General features: G+C 39.9%; 1 protein-coding gene across 1 annotated transcript in view; it reads right to left on the reverse strand.

The window, feature by feature from the left end:
- The window catches only part of SPSB4 (splA/ryanodine receptor domain and SOCS box containing 4), an 87,285-nt gene that overhangs the window by 48,416 nt on the left and 13,956 nt on the right, over positions 1–24,913 (reverse strand). Inside the window, exon 2 of the mRNA XM_059822750.1 lies at positions 16,745–17,599. Coding sequence (XP_059678733.1) covers positions 16,745–17,438 — 694 coding nt within the window. The 5' untranslated portion in view covers positions 17,439–17,599. The remainder of the gene's footprint in view (positions 1–16,744; positions 17,600–24,913) is intronic.

The raw sequence follows: 24,913 nt of genomic DNA on the forward strand, positions 1-24,913 counted from the left end.
CCAGCTGTTAATTACTGCAGGACTCTTCTACAACTCTTCTTGGAGTCCAATTTAGATTTATCTATCTCGAAAAATTTTGTGTAAATTATTACTTCAACTTATTTTCCAGCTCATTATTAACGTACCGAGCAGAGTAGATCCCAGCAGAGATCCTACTAATAATCTCCTTCTAACTTAAAATCTGACCATTTGCTTCTATCTTTTGTTGCCTGTCTTTTTTACAAGTTCCCTGAAGAACTGTCCCACTTTAACAATGTACAAGGTTCTTAGAGGGATGCTTTTGTCAGGTTCTCTGACGTACCTGGAATTTCAAAACCTAGTGGATTGCCCTTACTCCCATATGTGTTACCACCTTCAGAGAACTCTGAAAAGCATTACATTAACTCCCTTCCATGAAACAGTCACAACTATCATCATATATGTTCACCTGCCTAATAATTCTATTCTTTATTACAGTTTTTAATAGCAGAAGCCCAAATTCTTCTGAAAATTCTAATGTAATCTTTATCTGAACACTAGATCTCCAGGCTGGATCAATGAGAAGCAAAAACTATACGAGTTTCCCTCTGTAATGGAATCTGTTGTACATAATGTTGACCAGATAATTGAAAATATACTTGTTTCCTCAACTGGAACTTCTAGATAAATTGAAAAGCACTACAGAAGTAGGTCTGAGGACTCAATGGGAGCAACATGGAAGCTTCTGTAGTCTGAGCACAAAAATGCCAGTCAAAGTGCTGCAGAGTCACCATTCCAGTGGTTGTAGTTCTAGTTTCATACACTTATTAAAAAGGGACTGAACTCAAATTGCAATGGCTGAAAAGACACCTAAATCCCTCTATAGAAAGAGTCTAAACAAGCATCCATCAAGACCACCACTGCTGCCAGCTATTTTGTTCAAAACTATCATTTGAGTACAAATTTTAGCAGCAAATAGGCAAGAAAAATTAATCCCTGGTCTCCCGATAGCCAAAGAGAGCTCAATTTAACGCTGCTTTCAGGACCAACAGCACACTGCTGCTAATAAAGTCTCGCTTGCACTACAGCGCCTGTGAGAGCCGTGTGTTACACACTCAGTGCTCTTCTGTAGCTGCGCTGAGTTCAGAGGCTGGGCGGGCTGCATCCCAGCAGCAAGGAGAAGCAGGGGCCAAGAGCAACCCAGCCGGAGGTTCGGCAATCAGAGTGAGAGCCAGCACCAGGCAATACAGCCCATCAGAGACGGTGGTTTAGTGCAAGTTTGAGAAACAAGTCAGAAGAGATGCACGCGTACCCTCACAGCCTGCTGAACAGCAAATCCCCGGACACACGCAACTGTAAGGGACATCCAGGAAACGCCTATAGGGACACTGCATTTAATGACTACACCTTCTAATCTACTTCAGGGCACGCATCTTTGTCAGCCTAATTAAAACCAGGAATCATTTACTGTTTGCTGTTTTTCCTGTGAGGCAGGAAACAACCAGAGACTGATGGCAGGAGAAGTGCCCCAAAGGGCATTCAATTCCCTACTACAATTACCTAGCAAAAAGGGTAGTAACATCTTCAGAGACTCTCTGCACCACACAATTATGTGTTTAATGAAGCAGTTCGTTTCACTTCTTCAAAAATAGCTGAATGTGTTCTAGGAGAATTTCAAGATAGGCCCTAAAATGGAAAAGAATGAAATGTATGTATTAATTCATCTCGGATAGCCCATATGGGGCATGGATACTTTGGCTCTGTCTTCAGAAGCTTATTTGTAAAGTTATAATGCAGCCAAATGTGGAAGTCATTACCTAAAAACCAGATAAAGATCTGAAAAAATTACAGGTCCATTCCTGCTTAATCCAAAACATTTCGTTCTTTGAAAGTGTCATATAGTACCAAACATCAGCCCTTATGTGAAAAAGGCTGTTTGCTTACCCATTTACTGTACTCCGGGTAAAACAGAAAAGCAAGCTGCCAAACCAAGTCAAAGAGCCCTGAAGAAACCCTGTGACTGAGACCAACTTTAACATAGAAGCAAAACAGGCCCTTCCCGGAATCAGCAGTAAGGAGGTCCAGAAGGGACCAGTGCCTCCCCCACCTACCAGCTCAAAGTCCGCCTCTTTGGCAGCTTCTTATTCTGCAAGGTGATGGTTAAAGGAGTGCTCTACAAGTGAATCAGTTCTATCGCGGTTTTCGACATTAAACAAAACTAATGACTTGACAGTCAAAGAAAACAGTTCCTTTTTAAAAAAAAAAAAAAAAAAAAAAAATCAAAAATTTTAGTTTATTCAGGGGATGAATTCAAATTTAGATGTGTTGAAGACACATCTAGACAGCTTTGCACAACTGCATTTTAATGACACACTTGTCTTACCCCCGTTTCTTCAAAGGTCGTTTCTCACTTTTTACCTCAAAAGACTGTATTTAAACACTGTTCGTACAAAACAACTGGCAGAATCAGCTGAACAGAACCCATTTTTCGAATCTGTAGGAATAGAGACAGTATCATTTGCAGATTAAAGAAAGAAAAACAAGAATGAGTAAAAGATGGCTTACAGCCGTCAAATCAGAGAAGGACAACATAGCACTCTTCTTCCCTGCCTCCTGAAAAAACAGTATTTTATAATACCGCAGAGAAACTAGAGAAAGAGCATTACCTGTACCTGCTCACTAGCAGGAGGCACTCCTCCACCACCAGCTACATCAACACAGAAGACTTTTTGCAGGAGGAGATACTATTTACCAGCAGCCTATGGATTTCAGGCAAGCGCAGAGCATTACTGAGCTCCACAGAGGATCAGAACATTATTGTCAGATTAGCATTGGGAAATGGACTTACCATCTGCCTTTGTGGCTAAAAATCTTAATCCTAAAAGCTTGAAAAACAAGTTTTGTTTTGATTTTTTTTTTTACATTTCTTGTGTGTTCTCATATTGGTTATATAAATGTGGTTTTCTTCTTTTCTTAGTACTGAGCAACTTCCCAAGTAAAGAGAACATTTGATTACCATTTTGATTACCTCTAAGAGCATGTCAGTTCCTATCAAAACACCTACTTTCAAGTATTACTTCAAATACTAACCATGTAGAGTTAGCCAAAAACTCTAGTTTAAAAGCCTAACCTCTTTTTTAAAAATGAACACTGCAAAGGCAGTTGTGCACTAAGGAGAGAATGTACCTAGAAGACATCAAAATTAATGGGGTTTGGATCTACAGCTTATCCTGTTTATAAGGGTGACTAAACATACAACAGGGAAAAATAGCAAATAATGACATATGTTACTGCAAGTGATTGTCAATGATGGAAAAACAAACAATTGTACAAAATGTTAATTCAACTCCCTCCTGACTAATGATTATTAGCACGCTTTTTCTATTTTCACGTAGTAGTCTCCCTCCACCTGGCAAAGGACTTCATGACACTACCAAAAATCCTTAAAATCAGAATGCTATCTGTGGGTCAGTTAGGATCTGTGAATATAAAATGCACTTATGCAAATACCACTTAATGATAGAGCTTATGCGGAATTCTGAATATTTACATTTGCAAGTAAGTTGTTCTCTTCAGAGTATACAAAGGAAAACTGAGATTGTTACCAGATACAGTATTTTGTTATTTTCTACCTAGAAAAGCAAACCTTTTCCCTATTTTATGTAACATGCTTACTGTTAACAGTTTACTAAGATGTCTTACAAATTAAACAGTTACACTTAAAGTGAATTTATGCTAAACCAAAATGACAATAATTCAGAATAATGGAGAATAAGTATACTATGGCAAAACTGATGTTTAGATTTTATGCTCACTCATGTTTCATACACAAAATGTTTCTTGATACATGCATTTTAAGGAAGTTTCTATCAACACAGAAACCTGAGGAACAGAAAGCAGATGGTGGTTCCAGCCAACTAGTCTGATGAGAAATTATTTGGAGCTCCGGGATTTGTTGACCAGCATGTTCAAGTGGGTTGCTGAGAAACCCATCCACCACAACTGCATAATGTTTTTTCTTACTCTGAAAGTAGCACTATACACGAGATGATGGGCCACTTCCACAACACTATATTCCCCGACAGAAAATCTCTAACAACAACAGCAAAGCATTGCAGGGGAGGCCCCTCTAAGTGGGCAGACACACACGCACCCCCCGCCCCAAAAGGCAGGCTTTTTTAGACAGTTTTGGAAATCGTCAATCTCTAGCCAATTCCTACTGCAACTCCTTCTGAGCAGTGAGCTTTCACCTGCTAGTGCAGCATCTCATATACACCCCCCAGCCAGGTAGGTTCTTGCATCTAGTATCTCAACACCACACCAGACCCCGGACTTCTAAAGAACCAGAGAAGCAGCATGTGAGTAAGAAGCAGAAGTAAAGAACTGCTGCTGCTGCTCCACAGCCAGAGAAGCTGCTGAAGGTATAACCCCTTTCAGTACAAAGTCCAAACCATCGTGCTGCTTTGTTCCATTTCCATTCTGTTTTAAAGGCAAACTTATTTTCACTACTATTTTAAGATTATAGCTTATATATGCATAACATATTAAAGGTGTTTGAAAAAAATGGGCCAGAGGAAGCCTGGAAGTTCCTCTGCATAAGCGATTTAGGAAAAAAAATTGCATTCTCGGGAAGCTCCTGGTTGCACACAGATGCTAGCATTGTTCATGCTGCCAATTTATGAGAGTTTCATTTCAGCAATTTTGCTCAGAATGATGATAAAAGGCTGTAACTCCAGTATTTCAAGTACACCAAGCCACATGCTGGATTTTCAAAATGTTTGCATTATAGACGATTTAGCTTCTGCTTTATTCTTGGTCAATGAAATTATAAAAAGGCTTAAACTTCTTACTGGTGATCAGTCATACCTGGAAGTTAATAAAATTTTTTTAGAGAATACAAGATCTGTTATGTAGAAATAACAGATTTAAATTTTTAGTAAGTCTTCAGAAAATTAAGAAAAAAATTACTTCAGAAACATAAAAGTCCATCAGAAATTAAGAATATTTAAATCAGAAAAATCTGCAGAGTTAATTCAACCTCTTGGATCCAGAAATATTAACAATTCACTCATTTCTACTCCAACTGAAAAGTTCCGTTCTAAAGTCACAAGTGACAAAAGACCCTGTGAGATGCCAATAGCATCAGAGTGATTCCTGTAAAGTTCCTACTAAAACCACAGAAAACATTTGTCAGGTTCTTTGACTTATACAGGCTCTTAGTTTGACTTACAAAAACAAGCAGTTACCAGCGGTCAGGAAAGCCCAGCATGGCTGTGCTTAACACCAGGAGGAGCCAGGTGAATGTTCACTCCCTACTGCAGGGCTGGGGTTTGGAATCTGAGCTCCTGCCAGAAAAACTGCTGACGAAAGTAAAGAAAGTAAAGTAGGGATGTTTGGTCATTCAGGAGCATGGATAGTCCTGACCTTTCTTTTCCATATGCTACTTGGCTTACTACATCAAGACTTATTTCCTTCTGTCAAAATGTCAGCATCTTTCTTTTTTTAACCCTCTTACCATAGTTCTCTGCCTTTCTTCCTTTTAAGCACTAGTGCCTTCTTCACATTTGCTCTTTCAAATATATCTTCCTAGATCTTGCTGGCACTTCTCACTTTACCTCTTACTTTTCCTCCTCCCTTGAAACACATTTCGTTCTGTTGCCTGTGGGTCATCTGTCTCTCATGATATTGTTCATTCTTTGTACACTATGTACCTTTTTCCAGTGGCCTGTCCCCACAACTTTAACATTTAAATCTCACTCTAGATGAAAAGTAAAGCATGTGTTAGCATTACTTCCCTTCCCCAGACAAGAAAAAAAACACTGAAGCTGGTTTCTTAACATAAAACCAATGCAAATTACGTTCCCTGAAGTCTCCATGCACCAGGTGAAGTTATCCTCCTTTCCCAAATGTGTCATTAACAAATTATTTAGAAGTACGAAAGGACCGGCTGTAACCGAATACTAACGTACACTTAATGGACTGCAGATTTTGCAGGATGTTTAAAATTTCCCCTCTGATCTCTCTGAACTTTGGCCTTCATTTGTTTATACAGGCAGAGGCCAATAGGTCATACCACTAAAATCAGCAAATTGTTTACACATATGGCAAGCACGCATGGAGCCGTAATGCAGTCATGGTTACAACCATCACAGCACATTAAAGCAATTGCTTTAGTTAAAATAACAAAGATACAGTGAGTCCACATACATGATGAGGAGACCCTCCAGTGCTGCAATGAAACTCAGTATGAACTATGAAATTAATTGGCATTTCTTCAGGAGCCAATGCACACGTTCCAGTCCAGTCTAACCCAAGTCACTCACTGTTAACAGTGCTTGTTTCGTAAGAAGTGGCAGCCTTTTACATCACCAGTGTCAAAATTTTACAAATTTTTAAGTGCAAGTGCTAATTCAGCACTGTGGCAGTTAATACTGCAAAGAATACAAAAGTTTACAAAGCGAGGCTGGAAAAGAAGCTGTCACTGAAGGTGCGCAAACTCCAAGCACACTACTGGGCTGTGTTTGTTTGACCACCAGATTCTGATATGGTGCCCGTGGCTGGATGATGCATTTCACCAGAGGCAACTTACTGGGGAGAAGCTCTTTGTTCAGTGAAAATACATTATTTTCATAATACTTATGCTAGCTTTAAAACTAAAATTTGTTATTTAAAAAAAAAAATCATTAACTGCTTAAAAAAAAAACCTAATTCCTAAGCCTTTAAAAATTATTTTAACCTTTATAGAGAAAGATCTTTAACAAAGCCTCTCCAAACAATGTATTTTACATAATACGAACTACTTGCAAGTGAGGCATTTTCAGAAGCATAAAGCATTTCAATTTTGAAAGTACGAACAGGGTACTAATATAACCCCTCGCTCTGCTTTGTTTTGATGGACAGAGGAACGTAATTTTGAGGAAGATTACAGGCTCTCTGCTTAAAAGAATGCCAAAAAATAAAAAGGTAAACACTACAAGAAATGAAGAAAAGCACCAGGATCTAAAAGAAACTAATCACTTTGTCTTAGTTAAATATACCGTAGCTGTCAAGCTTGCTGAAACCACAGGGAAGAGGAAGCAATTTTTTTTTAGCTTCAAGATGCTGTATCAAGGTTTTGTGGCCTATACAGTGGCATACTGAATAGGCATACAGATATGTGGCATGCACAAGATTAAACATTTATAGTTACTTTTTATTGAAAAGCAGAAGCATGTCTTCTTTAAATTTCATGTCCAAACAATACACGCAAACATGAATTCCCATTTGCAATGGAGATGCAGCATGCTATAGAAATAAAAATGTCTGTTGTAAGAAAATGCAACTGTGAATCTCAAACAAAAATTATCCTTTTTTTAATTTTACCTACTTCCTTGCTCAAAATACATTTTCGTTTCATACAAATCACTTCTCTGGAATAAGAGAATTTGTTTAGGCAACCAGTAATAATAAATAGTCAGAGACAGAGCTAAAAAGTAACCTTCTCTTAAAAAAAAAAAAAACAAACCCAAAATAAAACCCAGCCCAAAGATATGCCAGGTCTGGAAGTTCATTACTTTCAGAAAGAAATGTTCACGTAAGGCAGGTAGATACTCTTACACTGTTATTCATCATATGAGTTTGACACATCTATAAAATTTATGTTTTCTTAGGTATGTCCATGGAAGACAACAGGTATAGATTTGACTAATTGATCTGAGGTATCACTGGGCACCTGCCTCACTCAATTACTGCCTGCTAAGTCCACTCTGAACAAGCATTACCAAAAGTATTTTATCCACTGCTCCTAGTGAATAATCTTCCCATTGCAACAGACGCACTTAGCAGCAACGCTGAAGATGTGCAACTGCAAACCAGTCATGCAGAATCCTGGCCAATGTGCAGAAGGCTATATGAAATGCTCAGTTTGCTTCAAATCACCAAGAGAAACCCTCTTAGGAGTGTCATCATTTTATCTTCCGTATTTCACCACCAATTAACATTTAAAAATAATGTTTAACTGAAAGAATCCTCATAGTTCTTGTACATGAAGTTCAGCTGTGTCAGTAACTTCTCCTCTGCCTCAACCCTGAGTTTCAGCCCTGAAGACTGAAATGCCCCATCTCACACTTCTAGTGTTGGAGGTTTTTCAGCAAAAATCAGGTTTGATAACAGGCCTGAAGACAGATCTGATCATCACTCCCACCCCAAAACAGTTTAAAGTGAAAGACTGAAGTTATTTAAATTCTCTGTATATGCACGAATCAAACAAGATGAGGGGGAGCTTTGATCCAGTCCTGTCCTTGCTAGCAGGACTTTTCATTTGTTATCTTCAAAGGGCAACACAGAACTGAACCTGAGAACACAGGGCCCACCATGCTCCATCAGGTTCCCCCGCTGGCTATCCTGGGGAAACTACAAAATATACCAGCTTACAGACACAGAGGACTGGGGAGAAAAAATTCAAGGAAAAAATGCTGCCAGAAAAGAAACAGAAAAGGATGACTTGCAGCAGAACTTACCATCTTTTACCAGAGTGAAACACTATCCAGGAGAAAGTGGGACACAGCACAGATGACGGCTGCCGGGCTCAGAATTACAGCTGCAAGAAGCAAATCCCGTCCTGCCACTTGCCAACTTCCAAGTGTTTGACTTCACAGCCTCAGTATTATTTTAACACAGCATTACCGCTGGGGCAGCTTTCCTCTCGTTTACACACGGAGGTAGACAGCACCATCACTACTTTCAGTGGAACCATCTGCAGAATACAGTAGCATTTCTGGACATGCTCATTTTCAGGCACATTACCTGTAGATTTACTATAAAAATATGGGGTTTGCTATAATCTGAAGACTGGTATATAGATGTATATAAATTGGCACTCACCATGATATAATCCAGGAAGATCAAGGTCTTCTCATGTTTATCTTTTTAAAGTGGAATTTGCTCTGAGCCCAAACTAGAAATTAGGTTGCTATCTGCCCCTCCTAATAGAGAGGCTACATGGTCTTTAAGGGAAGAAAAAGAAGCCATCTGCAGAAGCAGCTTGTGATTAGACAAGGAAAGAAACTTCCATGGCTAGAGAGACAAATAAAGTAGTATCTTAAGGAGAAATATAACTTACGAAGAAACTTGTATGAAATCATAGTCAAAATGGACAAAGCACACACATTTTTGGCTATAAAGTAAATATCTCACTGGATAATGTATTGCAGAAGCATCATTATTGGGACTGAAGCTTGGATTTATGCTGTACAATGCCCAACAGCAATACAGATAGCGCAAATCCAAAAATAAATACCCTGTACAAATTTCTACTTCTACTACAAACCTGTGAGAATTAGTTCACATTGCTGAGCAATTCCAGCATCATAGTTTGAGCAAATTCATAAAAGGATTAAGCAAGGCTATCAAATTTCTAATTGCTTTTTTAGAGTAATAAATACGACAGTCAAAGTGTAACTTTAGATTACATTCACTTCAATTTTGAGAAGAGAGGTGCAGTCATTGCTCTTTAAGGTTCTTATTCCTTAAAAACAGGATATACGGGAAATCAGTGGACACATGATCAGAACACACTAATGTGCGTTTTTTCCTTAAAACTGTCAGATTGGGCAGTTGCCATGGCACCTTTATGAACCAGAGCAGGAAGTAAAAGCACAGGTATGTCAGGATGCAAATAAACCATAACAGAGCCGTGGACTACTGACACTTAGCCTTAGGAGCTACTGAACTTAAAATAAAGTATACCAGCACCTTCTTATGTTTTAGGTCAACGATAACTGCATTCCCTGCTAAATAAACAAACAAGACTAGATAGTAAGGGGGGGGAACCTGTTATCTGTAAAGCTAATGAGTGCCTTAGGTGGCCTGAGGAGTCTCTATCGCTGGAGGTCTTAATAGGACAAAGTTGTATAAAACAAGGCAAGACTAATCTTACAAGCATAGGAGCTTGAGAAGCTCTTTCTAGGTGCATACTTTTGTAAGCAACTATTTGGTACCAAGCTAAGGAAATCAGATGATTCTCTGCATGATTACAACTAATTTGTACAAATGAAAAAATACAAATATTCAACATTCATCCAAAAAGACCATTAAAGACCATTCATCGTTACAGCTAAAGTCACACCCTTAAATCTGAAATGTCCTTCCTCTAGAAGAGTGACACTACACCTAACGTTCTACTGTTATCAGTAACAAAAACTGCCATATCTGAAGTTAGAGATGCAGAAAAAAAAAGTTAGGCGCGAATTTATTAACAATGAGTGTGGTAACATAAAAGAAGAGAGGAAAGGAGCAGGAGGATTGAAAGAAAGCAGAGTATCTTGGAGAGAGATGTAATGCAGAAACCACCAGGAAGGGGCAGAAGGTGGCTGGGGCAAAAAGCCAATTAACTGAGTGGCATATTCTAGTGACAATGTAGTGTTTTCAACCTGCTAAGAAAAGGCTTAGAATTAATTAGAAAGCGTCAACAAATTAGGACTAAAGGACAAGAAACACACTTAACCCAGGGAAGGGGGGTGCATGTGGAGGAAGACAAAAAAACCCCAGCAATGAGCTCCGTGATTCCTGAAGTAGGAACTGAAAATGCTGTTTCCTGTTAAATTATTTCAAAAACTAAAGATTGCTTTTTCACAGCATTAGCTGCTTAATTACTACCGCTTCATCCTCTGATAGCATGTCTGTAGGGAAAATTCTTCCCAAGGTTTAGCAATACTGGATTTTCAGAGTACATTATTTCCATTGCAAGCTCCAGAGTAACATATTATATAAATATAGAAAACAAACAGGTTTAGATAAACAAAAAAAACCACATCCATTTAAAAATTTTAATTGAAAACCATTTGGGGAAAAACCCAGAGAATCTGATGAGAGATTCTGTATTTCTCCCAGCAGTTAACAATTCTACAGTTTTCACTTAGATTTCTTTAATGGCAAAAAGGTCTCCAAGGGGAAGAGTCCATATTTATAATTAGCATGTGCGGTACGCTAGAGACAGACCAATGCAAATTAAAATAAACTGAGAACAGTAGGAAAGAGGAAAAACGTTGTGCTTAGCTCCATAGCTCCAAATTCATTATTTTAGCTTAGAAACATCATTCTTATTTCACAATGTTAGACACGTGCAACCTAAGGTCTGAAAGTGATTCAAGGGTTAAGCTGTGGTCTTCTGCAAGGCTAAGAGCAAAAGGTTCAAACAGACCCCACACCCCAAAACTTCTGTAGCTGTATCAGCAAACAGAGGGGATGCACCCGGAGCCCTCTCCTCCCTCCTTCCCCACGCCTGCGACACAGAAGCACCCCAAGGCTTCTTCCCAGGGGGCTGCAGGTGCACAGGCAGCCTCAGCAGCAGCAGCCAAACCTCAGCGAGGCGGGCGCCAAAGGCATCACCCTTAACCCAGGGGCAGAGAGGGAGCTCAGGATCCAGAAACACGAACTACTGTTCCTGCGCCTCTACGCAGAAGCAGATACAGCTCCCTGAACTGAGCCAGTGTTCTCCGAACACCCCCAGTTTTATGTCTGCACCAGCTCACCGCAGGCACAGCTAACAGGCTGCTGGCATGTAAAAACAGAACCCCAGAATTCCTGTTTGGATGACGGCTTTAATCCACCTATTCATTCATTGTAGGTGAGTTCGAAGCACATACTTCAAATAATAGTTCTGTTTCGTTTGGGGATGTAAATAGTTACAGATATTAAAAATAGGCTACATGCTGCAAAGCAGTGGTCAGCAACAGCTGACAGAGAGCCTAGGGACCCTTGTCGGTAAGTACCAAATACTACAAGAAGGATCTGTAGGTTAAAATATGAACCGGTACACACAAATGTTTTCCATAAATTACATTTGTAAGTAAAGTCGTCTTCTCTTTTGAGACAAATGCTTCCAGCTCCCTGAACTTGACAATTAGACTTCTTTTCAAAATTGTGTAAGGGCTATGCAAGGTTTAGCACAAGAACTGCAATGTGCTATCAATATCAAGCTCAAGAAGCATTCTTTTGCATCTAAATAGCAAAAAGAACCACAAATACCACTCGAAAGGAAATAAACAGTCTGCTATAGAACGTTTCAAAGTAGTTGTACTAGTATATATGGGAAATTGAAAGTTACTATCTTGAAATCAACATTCCTAATTTTAGGAGGAGAAGATTCAGACATAAAGGTCAGCCAACGTCCCAGATGTCTTGTAAATGTAATTCTTGGATCTAAGAAAACATCAATTTAAGACAAGATGGCTAAATCCAGAATGGAAGAGAATAAGGAAGCTAATGTGATACTATTGTTTATCTTTAAAAGTCTTACAATCTATTTTCATCCAAAACAGGAGTTATTCTTTCTGGAACTTAAAAAGGCAGGAAAAAAAAAAATCTATGAGTAAAACATGGCTGTGTTGGACATCATACATCATTACCAAAAAGTTGGTTGGGCAGCATTACACCAAAATCTTGCCAAATTTACTCATGTCTAAGAAATAGCTTTGGGATTTATAACAAAAAACATAAATTGGTGGTAGTTGGGTGCAATTTTTTAATCTTTAGTTATTGGAGCCTACTCAACACCTCACAATACAGAATTCAGAGTTCTTTCCTTTTCACATGCAATTTCAAGACTTTCACAGCTCATTTAAACATTGACTTACCCTTCCTTCATGCAAATGCACAACAGGCAAGAGTTTAGGCAAGAGTTTGGCAAGTTTAGCTTTCTTTAAAATTCTCATGATCACATGGAGGCAGTGTCTCTAATCAGGATGCATCCCACAATGTATCCCAACCAGATGCTTCACTCCAAGGCAGCAGCTGTAGCAGCCAGCACTTCACTTTCAACGAGAGCGCACGTTACAGGATAAAGAAGTTTGAAAGCGCAACCAGCAGGCATTTTTAGAGATGGCCAGAAGGCCAGTGCTAATGCACACCTGCAGATGTTTCTTCATAACACTAGTGAGAGCATGCTGTGCTGATGTATGCACGTGGGATGGTTCCCAAGACCAGCAGAGCCCCACAAACCCTCCTGCCAACACTCACTATTTCATTTCAAACAACTCTATGCTATCACACAAGGATGGCTGGAAAATCTTTCTGCAGCCTCCTTCTGCCTCCTCCCCACCTAGGAAAATATTAAATTCTAAATTTTGTACCTATGAGTTGCATTATCAAATTTTATGTCTATGGATCACCTATTATTATATACAGAATGCAGACCATCTGCTTTGCTCTTCCACACCAATTCAGAACAGGGCAGAGCTGGACCTGTAATGCGTGCTTATAAAAAGTCAAGACTCCCAGAAGTTAAAATACTGACTATTCTGTCAGGTATTTTTAAGGATCAAAATGAATCACTGCATTCAACTCACCTATTCAATGACCAAGTTTTCCACCATGGCACAGTTATATTGTCCTCCCACCACTTTGTTTAAACACACAAGTACTAATGTATCAGTCATGATCTGCAATGTGTATTTATACAAAAGTGTTTTACTGTTTCTCTGTTCCAGTCTATAAATAGTCTCCAGAACTCCTCATCAGACAACAGATATAAATAGCCTAGCTTTTTTTAAACATGTATGTACCCTGATGAAAAGAGCATCTGAAAAATATCATATACTGCATTTATGTGATTTGGGGTTTTTAATTATTACAATAGGCAATGAGTCAGAATTCTGATGCAAAATTCTGTAAAACTTAGGCACTGGTCAAACATCAGTGTGGTAAATACTGATAGCATTTGATCAAAGTTTGTCCTGGGAAGAACTCAATATGCTTACAATGAGCACTCTCCATCCTGTCCCCCTGCCTTCCCTCCCAAACCCTGACTAATATTTGCAACTCTGAGTTTCTCAAATGCAAGTGAAAAACTGTCTTGTGAAAGTCACGGCACATCATCATGTGGTGCTCAAAGTAGCTTCTGAAAGCAGAATCCTCTGGCTATCAGATGCAGCTGGAAGAACTACGATTGATTTTAAGCACAGCATTATTCTAGGAGCAATATCCAGAGTCCAGAGGGCACACAGGTTCTTGATCTTTGACCTGCAGCCTTACCCTTCTATGATTCTGCCATCTATGCAGTAATTAACATACTTCAAAGTCTGCATCGTCTCTATACCACTATGACATATGTTTAAGTTCATCGCAGCTGCACAAGCCCATCATTTGATCCTTACACTCTTCCATTCCTGCAAGCCTTTCACTCTTTGCCAGGCAACTGAAATACACGGGCCTTTGAAGTATTCAGAGGCCTCCTATTTAAACAGCAAGTACTGAAAACACTAGAAATCCCTGCAGCCGAGGTCTTCATTTGCTCTGTAAGACACCACATAAACAACCATTGCAAGCTGTGGTATGCATTCTGAGCGGTAACAATCAATCACTAAATAGCAAGTTAGTCACTGTTTGACAGCACAGTTTCAAGAACAGCTAAGTTACTATTGCCAGATCTACTAAAAGCTGCAATCAGCAGTATGAAATACTTCCAGGGAAGTGGGGGCAGGGGGAGAGATAATTTGTAAGGTTAAAAAGCATGCAAACAACAACAAAAAAACCCCGCACACGTATCTATGTTCAAATGTATTTAAATTTCTGAACGCAACAGGAGCATCTCACTGTTTTTCAAGATCTACTCTGATTTTCACAAGAACAAACAATTATAAAAACCTGTAATATTTAGTGCTATGAGAGTGAGCATGAAGAGTGCCACAACCAGACTTGCACTGCTACACAAAGGCTGGCTGGATAGAAGCACTTTTAGCAGAGAAGAGGAGGTGTTTGCTTTAGAGCACCAGCTAAACAAGCTACTTCGGTTTCTTGAATGCTGTTTGTGTTGCAGGACAGTAATGGATCAGTGAACGTGTGATAACAAATGATGTGATTCCAGGATGTCAAACTGCCCCACGGTGAAGTGGCTTTAAACTTCCTCTTCACATGATCAGAGTAACACTCAGGCCTACACAAAAGTTTAATTTACAAGTTTACTTTTAGCCATGGGCTCACGCTTAAAAAAAAAGATAAAAATGACCACTTTGACTTTCTCAGGGGTAGTTTAGGAAGCTATCCTGCCTCTTCCAGCAAAATTATCCCACGAGAAACCGGATGGGAATTTTTCCTCTCTGCCATCTCACAGACCACAGCTATCCTTCTCTACTTATCCCCTTTCATTTTATAATTTCTACCAAACTCATTCACATCCTCCTCCTGTGTTTTCATCTTTCTAGAGCTCCCTTGAGCAGCCCTGTGAAGGCTACAAAAGAAGTGCAGAACGATTCCTTGTGTGGACGTGGTGGACCAAGCCGAGCTGTACTTTGCTTAGTTTGGCAGATATTCCCAGTATTATAAAAACTGCTTTTGCATATAAATATTTAGCTTGCAAAAGTATCTCTCCCCCACCACCCTCCAAAAAAAAAAAAAAAAGAAAAAAGCCGTCAGCACACCACTCTCTGCAACATCTGAGTAACTGCAAAATACTTTCGATCCTCTGATATCCCCTTGTATGAAAGCACTCAGGAAGCTGCCGTTTAGCATCTGGCTGTAATAACCTGCAGGGCTTCTGTGGATAAAGATTCTTTCCCCCAGTGCTTATTACAGATGTTTATGAAAAGGTAATTAAATAATTTGACCCTGTTTAAGATTATGTTTCTACTTTGTATGTCAGATGTAAGGCTAATGAGCAGAGAATTAATTTTTGACAGAAAAAAATTAGATCACCCCATCCTAATTGATAAGAATAGCAAATTCCTTTAGAAATTACTAATTGAAAGGCAGGTGTTGTACACTTGTTACTATTCTCTTTTTACAAGTCCAAGTTCCATTCATAAAACCCCAAAACCATGAAAATTTTGTTCAGTCACCTGTTTTTGTTAAATCTATATATTTATATTGATGGTTTCTCCTACGGCTCAGATAATACAGTCTTAAACAAGAACAAAGTTCAACTTACTACCTCCTTCAGCCTTCCATTCTCCAATTCACAGCAGCTAACAAGCTGACTGTAGATAACTGGGCATGACCGAATGTACGCTGTGCTGTGTATGGACCCGGCAGAGCACATGTCTTCCTGAGCAGTGAGAAGAACTGGACAAGACCCAGTTCTGCAACTCATCTTCCGGTGGGCTACTACTTCAAGGTCACCGCAGCAACATGCTGCTCCTTACTACGTAAGGATTTAATTTGATATTACCCCTTTAGGTCAAAAATAGCTAATGCTTATCCAAAACCCCGTATTTCTGGAGAATACTCCGAGAGAGCACCTTCTGAAATGAACTAAGGAACAGAGCTCTCTTTCAGAAAAACTGCTGAAAGCAGTATTTGACCCGAGCTCCCAGATTCTTGGGGATCCACAGCTGCTTCTGAGGGTCTTGGAAAGGCAACTATGGAAAGAAAGCCTACTGGCCTGAATTCAAGTATGTTTATGCACACCAAGTAAGAGTTCCCACTACTACAGGAAATTTTTACAGGATTCACAAATCCTATTTGAAAACCACAGATTTAAAACATATCCTCCAGTAAACAAAAGTTTTACTGTTAAATATACCCAGGAAGTTTCTCAAGATCTTTATTCTCAGTCTATTCACTTTCTTCGAACACAGATTTCTTGCCACTCTCCTTGCCAAAAGGGAAAATATTTCGATACGATCCATACCATCATTACAAGACACAACTGATAGATATTAGTCGTGGGCAGTAACTATCGGATGCAATCTACTCACAGTGGACAGTCCCCTCCTTCCCAGCACACTCTGTTCGCAACCAAAGGATAAAGAAGAAAAATCCTACATGAGATAAGTTGAAAGACAATGTAATGAAGAAATATAGTAACACTTACGGTCAAGTCCGTTGATGTATCTCATTGTAATTTCACAGTGCCCCCAAACTGCACTGACTATGGGGTAAAGTTTTTTCCCTTTTAGTCCCCTGAAGGCCACTCCAAGATACTGTCCATCGACCATGAAGCTAAGCGTCCCTTCATCCATATCCAAAACCACCAGTAAGGAGTCTGGGAGTACAAAAGACTCATCCGGTTCCAAAAAGACAGGATACGTGACCCCAGGCTGGTTTTTACAATTGTGGTAGAGTTTGTTGCGTCCCAGATCCCAGCCCCACGATTCACTATTGCTACCAACCAACGATGTGTATCCCACCGAGTGCAGCGGAGCTTCGGCTGTGGAGACACCCACCACAGCGTGAGTTCCCCGTTGCCTCGTGGGCCAGTGGATTTGCCAGACGTGCAAGCCTCTCGTGTAGCCAACTTTACCGCGGATGCAATCTGTGCTTTGGGCAACTGGGTGTCTATGAAAAGTCAGTTTATCATCTTCCTTTACAAATATATTTAAGGAGCGATCTTCATTGTTCCAAGCGTGTTTATACTGGACCTCCAGCTTGACAGGGGGCATATCCAACAGCATGTCCAGCCGCGCCGGCTTGCAGAAATCCGGGCCTCTCAGCTCTCGTTTAACAGGTCTATAAGGGGGCTCCCTCACATCCACAGACTTTATGCTCCCTGAGATTTTCTGGCCCATTGCTTGGCTGCAGATTTACAAAGGAGAAAGAAAGTTGACTTTGGCCCAACGTTACCTCATGAAAGCACTTTTACACTGAGCCAGTGACCTGACAAGCTGACTGGATTTACTTCTCCTGTTTGGAGCTTTTTAGCAGCAATGTTTTCAGAGAAAAAATGCTCCTGAAAGAAAGCAGAAAGTTTCCAGTTAGTTTAAGAAAGCCAACAGAAAACCCACAGCATATGTTTAAAGAACTTCTTCTCATCCCTAGTAGTTATTTTAAACACCAAAGCTTACAATTCACCACTTTTTGTTCAGTATCCTACAGCACTAACCAGCCTGCCGGCAGGATACTCTGAGCCCACCAGCGTACAGAGTGCAGACAGTCATTTCCTCCAATTCATAATAGGATGCAGACATTCCCCACCTTCTGCCCTTCCACCCATTCTGTCTGGCCAAGTTCACAGCGGTCCTGAAGAAGGCGGACGCTATTCCCCAGCAACAGTGATAAACTTTATGTTCAACGGTAGCTTCACTTTCACTTGCGCTTTTGTTTCATAGTCTTAGAAATACTCGCTATGTCAGAATCTCCTTTTATTTCTAGCTGTTCTCTTCCCTGGGCCCTGGCAACGCAGGGCTTCGGCTTCTGTGCCGTTACTAAAACAAATGCAGCCAACAGCAAATGGCTGCAAATTCTATACCCTGTCCTTAAATAAAAGAAAAAACAAAAATTCATCAAGCTTTAGTTTTTTTATAAAGGAGCTAAAAAAAAAAAAGAGAGGTAATGAGGGAAGAGGAGGCATGGAAGGAAGAACGGCAATTTCATTTCTTCAGCAGACTTTTCTATATGGGCAGCTACTACAACTGGGTATTTCTTCATGCTGCTGGACAAGCAGGCTAATCCACATTTGCTATATTGCAGTATTAGGCTGATGCGAAGGAGTGGAACACAGTAAAACACGTTAAGGGGAATACATTATTTTGAAAAGTATTCTTCCTGTGCTTCCATAGACAAACATAGTAATGTAGCTAGAAGTGGTCAAAAGCACCCAGGAAAGATTCTTTGCAGCCTGGGAAGTTAGATTCATTCACCTTTGAGAGCTCAGGTAGAGTGCAAAGGGAAGCCAAGAACCTCTAAAAATACTGAAGGGATAAAAATGAAGACAAAGTTCTATAAACTCAAGTAGATCATTGACACAGGAACAAATAAAGTATCTGCACCAGCAGACAAACTTCTGTCTTCTGGCAAAGGAAGTGCCAAGTCCAGGAATGCTCAAATATAGCTGATGAGACCCACTCTATTTACTGACAGAGTGATGAAGTGTTTCAAGAAGAAGCAAAAATCACCAGACTCAAAAGCCTGAAGAGCCTAGCTGAGAGCTGGTTTTCATAAAGCGCCAAACAGCAGAGAGGGGCATAGATTTCTTGCAAGACTTCACCGGGTAAGTCACAAGTCCACATTCTTCCTTTTAAAGAACTTCTACCCTAGATATACTGTCCCATTGCAAAGATCAATTCTGAAAGAAGATGAGTAAGGAACAGGCACTCACAACAAAAAGAAATGAAAGAGAAGTGTAGGAAAACAACACCTGTAAAATTTACCACCCAACCACGTTTTAGAAGTTAATGAAGTCCATACTATTTACAATGGCCAATACCATGTATTTTCTGCATGTATTGAATACAGAAATGAAACAACGCCTGGGTTATGTGAAAGCTTTCTTTCCAAAAAAAGTAGTAAGAAGCTGATTTTCAAACCCACTTGACAGTTAAGCTACTGTATAAAAATATTATTTTCTGGTGGCTGGTTCCACATGGGTATATATGCACACCTGAGCGTAAAACAACCACCTCTTTGTACCTGATTTTAATCTTTAATATAAAAATTAAACATAAGGCCCCAAGCCCCTCATATCACGCTTACAGGAGGATTCAGAACAATTCACAGGAGCTTCTTCTCACTGAAACAGTACCACAACTTGAAAATTACCCCACATGAAATCAGCCTGAATGATCCCCCTTTACATCTTCCCAAACCACGTAAAAAGAATCTGAAAGTTTAAACAGTAATTACATTTAACCTGACGCTTGCCATTTCCGCTATTGCAGAAGCACTCATAGGCTGTTTCAAAGGTACGATGGCAAATTTTGCCCACCAAAGCAAGTTCAATACTCGATTCCACACTAATAAACCTGGGGGAAATGAAATACTGATGCTACTATACACACAGGGAAGCAACAGGGAGTAAATGTCATCAGGTAAGTAAGCTTTCCTAGGAGGACGCATGCTGAGGGATTGGGTAATTCCTTAAAAAAGGTGCTGGATTATTTGAGCTTTAAAGAAGGATGTGCAAAGGGAAAACGTCAGATGTTCAAAGGGAATCCCAGCAATTTCTGTGTGAGATTTATGTCTACATGCCTTTGAAAATTTCCTCTTTAAAGCACAAGACAATTGCCTCGTTCCTGTCAGGGTGCTGAGGGGAGATGGCCAGTGAAGTCCTCAGTGCATCCTCCTGTATCCCTTCCTGATCATATGAGAAACTAAACTAAACTTGGCACAGAGGTTTACCTGGCAAATCACCAAGAGATTATAAACACCAAAGTGACTCACTTGGCAAGCCACAGACAAAACATTCTTGCTAATGTGCCCCAAACTGTAACATAAATAGGCTGCTAATAGATAGAATGGTAATTCAGAGGAGTAAAATGCATCATTTTAAGTACCTTGATAGGCACACAACTGTGCCTTTACTCTGGGATGTGCTTAGTAAGCACTTCGATTTAAAACTGTATCTTACAATATTAGGCCTTTCTTCATATACAGACATTACCACATAATTTAATTATATAATGTAACATTTTGCCTAACAGCTTTGTATGGACATAGGACTGAACAGTAACAAAAAAAATCTTACCGTTACTGATGCAGTGGTACAGCTCAAAAGCTTCCTTTCATCAAATACTTTCTCTTACCCACTGTAACATATTACACTCACTTGCATCCTAGTTCTGTGTAGCTGGTAGTTGTTCTCAGCTTCTGTTAGAAGGCCAACTGTAGCCACACTAATCTCATTCAAGTATCAGTGGACTTGAGCAAGTAAATGCAAAAAAAAAGTCAACATTTAATTATTTGTACCAGTACAGCAATAAAGGTGTAACACCATGCCGGCTGTGATCTAACAGCTCTGATTGCCAGTGTTTAGTAGTAGGTGACATGAAAACTTTATATGAGGTGGCAATGAGGGGTTGCAACGCATGTCTCCTGCTCAAAACCCATGCAACGTTCACGTGAGCTCTACAGGGAGCGACTCATGCAGAAAGTCCTCCTGGCAGCTCACAAGGGTCCTGCTGGTTGCTTGCAGGAACAACCTGTCTCAAAGCCGACACCACCTATTCCCTTTTCTTGTCTGCAGTATGTCCGTCTACACCAAGCAGATGGCAGAGACCCACACTGAGGTGAGGAACGGCAGCAGAGGCATCACCTTGTTCTTCACCCCACCAGAAGCTGCTGTTGGAGGAGCACAGCTTACCAGGGCCCAGCCCATCTCCACCGACAAACATCCCCTCCCTACTTCCATAGGTAATATCATACTTCCAACACAGAAGCCTCGGAAACGTCACGCTCACACCATTACTGTCAGGATCTCCAGACAGCTTCTCTCCACGGAGCTACACAATTATCACACACCAGCAGTTGTTGGGAAAGCCAAGCACAATGCTCACAAGGGGAAGTGGAGCGACTATCAACCATCTGGCAAAGGTACTCCAAACTGGCTTCCTGTCTGCAGGACTGGATGGCTACACCACACAGGATTAGCAAAAATTATGGGATGACCTGAAAGGACAGAAGATTATTCCTTTCAGATTATGTACTACTCAATCCATTTGCAGAAATATTTGGTTGTAAAACCTCACCATTTTCCTTAATTAATAAAAACTTGCCAAAGCACAGCACTGTCATTCAACTCCTAGGACTTTTTGTAATCTTATACTATTTACAGAAACTTAGACTTCCTTGCCTGTATCTTCTCACTAGACATATAAAATATTCTGAAATTAAAAGAACATGCATTTGCACTGTATAGTTTTGCTTTGATTTTTTTCCTCAAACTTTGCACTTCCAGTAATTTCAAACCACTAGAGGAGTTAGGAAATAAAATATTTTAAACTGGCTTAATGTATGTGACCTATCCATTATACCTGTTTAGTGACTACAACTGAAACACTAAATTTCATCAGTTATCCCTGTAATAAAAGGTATTTTTGTGGAAAAGAAAGTAGTGTTTTCATGGGAAGAGAAGAACCACACCTTAGTACACTCCTGTAGCAACTGGAAATCTCTGGTTGAGAAGACTGGTAGTTTTTGTAACCTAAATTATTTGTGTCTCACAGTTTCACATTCATGCCACGCTTTGTCAAGCTGTGATGATTAGATTAAACGTACTGTACAAGAACAAGCCAACTCCGAACAGGAAAAGTGTGTCAACATCGCTTAGCAGTGTCCTCATGCAGACTGCCAAAATATTTAGGGAAATTATTCACAACAAAAACACAGATTATACTTACCAGAGAAAGGCTTGCTGGGACATCACTTGGCTGTAATTAAATAGGGTGCATTTTTTAACAATTCAGTATGTCAGCATCAGTAGAACATAACTGCCGATAAAAGAAACATGCTTTCTGCAAAGTCAGCTTTCAGCATTCATAGTTATATTTCCCTCTGGATTATCATGAGCTAGACATGCAGAAAGCTTGAAAAACATGCATGAGAAATGACACCTCATAAATGCAATTCAAAACTACAGTAAGACCGTGCTAAGGCTTAAGTTAATTCTGCTAAACTGACACTTATCAAAAAAGTGAGAAGCTAGGTGAGTCCCAACTAATGATACTGAGAGGTGAAATCGTCTATCAGAAAAAGCAGGGGAGGTGATCCCTCTGTCTACCAGCTTTTCAAACTTCTACACAGCAGTTCCCACTCTTTTTGCTATTGACACGTTCCTGCAGCCAGACCTCACTGCCACCTTCCCTGCTGACCTGGGTTTGCCTCCAGCAAGGACTCTGGAATGCTAAGAGAGTTGCAACAGGAGGCTCTGAACCAAGGCCTCTTCTCCGTGGGCACCAAAATTGTTCATTCCCCAGATGCCTGAACAGAACCAATACCGTAAGTGTTTGAGTACTCTGCATCTAACCCTGGTTCTAATGTCTCTACAGGAGGAATAGAAAGAATTAAAACACCAGCTCTGCTGTGCTGGGCAAGCTGATGAAGAAGGGTTTATAAATTCAAGAACAAGGACTTTTACCTCCACCCAGACAATGTAAAGGCATGAGGCCCAGTGTCTATCAACTATGTTCCCAGGGTGCAAACAGCTACTTAACCATGACAACACTGGTTTGAGGGTGACAATGAATTAAGCACATTTTTGGCACCCTAAGAAGACTGGCAAGCTTGGATTCAACTATAGATCCTGGTATCCAACATTGTTGATTTATTGCCCGTTTTGAACAATGTTGGCTTTCTTTGTCAAACTGGGAATATACAGTAACAATGCAACCAGCCAAAAATGCTTGGACACTCTAAACTATCCTGTGCTACAGATAAAATTTTATGCTGCATGCACACTTAGCAAATGACATTTAACATGTGGGATGAACAATGCAGCAGTAAGACATGACTTCTTCATTTTCTGAAAGGAATGCAAATCCTGAAAATCCCAAGGACATTCCTCCGTAAAGGGTAACTTGTTTTGTAATGTTACAAAAATGTAATTGTTTCAAAATTCAAGATAAGCTCGTTATTAAAATAGACTGTGCATTTAGCTGCTTGGAATTAGAATAATCTGAAATACCACACCATCTGTACCACCAGAGTTAGAAGTAGTTTAGTCATATGATGAAGAATTCAGAAAGAATCTTGAGTAGCTATAAATACAACGGAATGTATATTTATAAATACTTCCATCTACTGTACTTTGGAACTGAGCTGATTTGAGGTTTTGGGTTGTTTTACTGCCTTCCATCTCTCTGCATGTGTTTCTGGAATTTGCCTTTCTGGTACTGAAAGTTCGTTTTAAATGCAAACATTTATTTTCTGAAGAAACATGAAAGACAAAAACCCACTTCTATTCTGTAAACAGGTTTTTTGCATAATGACTTCAAAGTTAGAATACAGCAATGTAATTTGAAAAGCTAATACAGTAACATAATACAATAAAAATTACTTCTTTCATTATGCAAGTACTTTTTAAAACATCAACGTTCCAGTTCTAAAGTTACTGAAAGGAAACATTTACTTTCTTTTCAGGGTATTTAACAGGAATATCCATGTGATTCCACAATTACCATAAGCTTACAGATGTTCAAGCTGCTACATCACTTCTACCACCCCTTCCTATTCATTCTTCCCTTTTGTCTTGCAGCCACCTGCATTCAAATGGCCTTGAGATGGGTCTGCCTCAAAAAACTAAAGTAGGTTAAATCTAGAATTTTATTTTGCCAGGTTATTTGCGGGTGGATAAGCCCTCCGATCTGGCATATCAGACAGTCATGTAAACACTTGCTCTGCCTTTCCCTACGCCAGAGCAAAAATAAAAAGCTGAAAGGCATAACCACCTATTTAAGCAGAAACGCAAATTGTGGAACGAATTTCCACAGTCACTTTAAGCTGCCCTAAGGGGCACAGCTGAACTTCATGTCTAAATTCAATACAGTCATGAGCTTCTGCTTTCATCTTCCTCACCCTTCTGACATGAAATGATGCATCTTTCACCCTCCAGCCACCCCTCTGTTACAGTAAATACCTTCCTGTCTTTCCTGAATGCCTGATGTAGCCATTTTGAATATTCAAGTGTCAGGGTTGTATTAAAAGAGCAAATTAACACATAAAAAAGGCTTAACGCTAAACTGAGAATTATGTTTTCAGCTCTACTTTGCATTTTACAGGATCATTTGCCATTTTACATTTCCACTTAGCCGTGCTTCACCGAATAAGTAACACAATAGGTGTCAGACCACATGAGATTTAACGCCCAAAGAATAATTAAGTCTTAATATTGCAATTTCTCTCCAGTCATCACTACTTTTCACCAGCCTAACACTTTTTAGACCATTTATTTTACTCTTACCTCTACAGCTTTGTAGAGGATCAATACCGCTACAGCTTCAATTTCAAAAACAGAACATTCATTAAATGATGACCACGATGGCTGAATACCTTCCCACTACCTTTCTTTTGCTGTGATGTACAGTGGAGCCAGCTGGCCCCCAAAATGAAAGAAAAGTTAGAAAGAAATAGATGAGAAAGACTCCTGGAAAGCATCATTCCTTATTCTAGCCAGCAGCAAATCCCAGCAGACATGCCAGAGACGACCCCTGAGTGGACTGAGGGGAGGCCCAAAGATGGTAGAAAGTGATAATCAAGCTAGAGGAGCTGTTCACCAAAACTTTCTTGCAACTGCAGAAACTGTAATAACATGCTCTGGTGAAAACTTGGCTCA

The sequence above is a fragment of the Gavia stellata genome, chromosome 11 (genome assembly GCF_030936135.1).
Source record: "Gavia stellata isolate bGavSte3 chromosome 11, bGavSte3.hap2, whole genome shotgun sequence".
NCBI classification, from domain to species: Eukaryota; Metazoa; Chordata; class Aves; order Gaviiformes; family Gaviidae; genus Gavia; species Gavia stellata.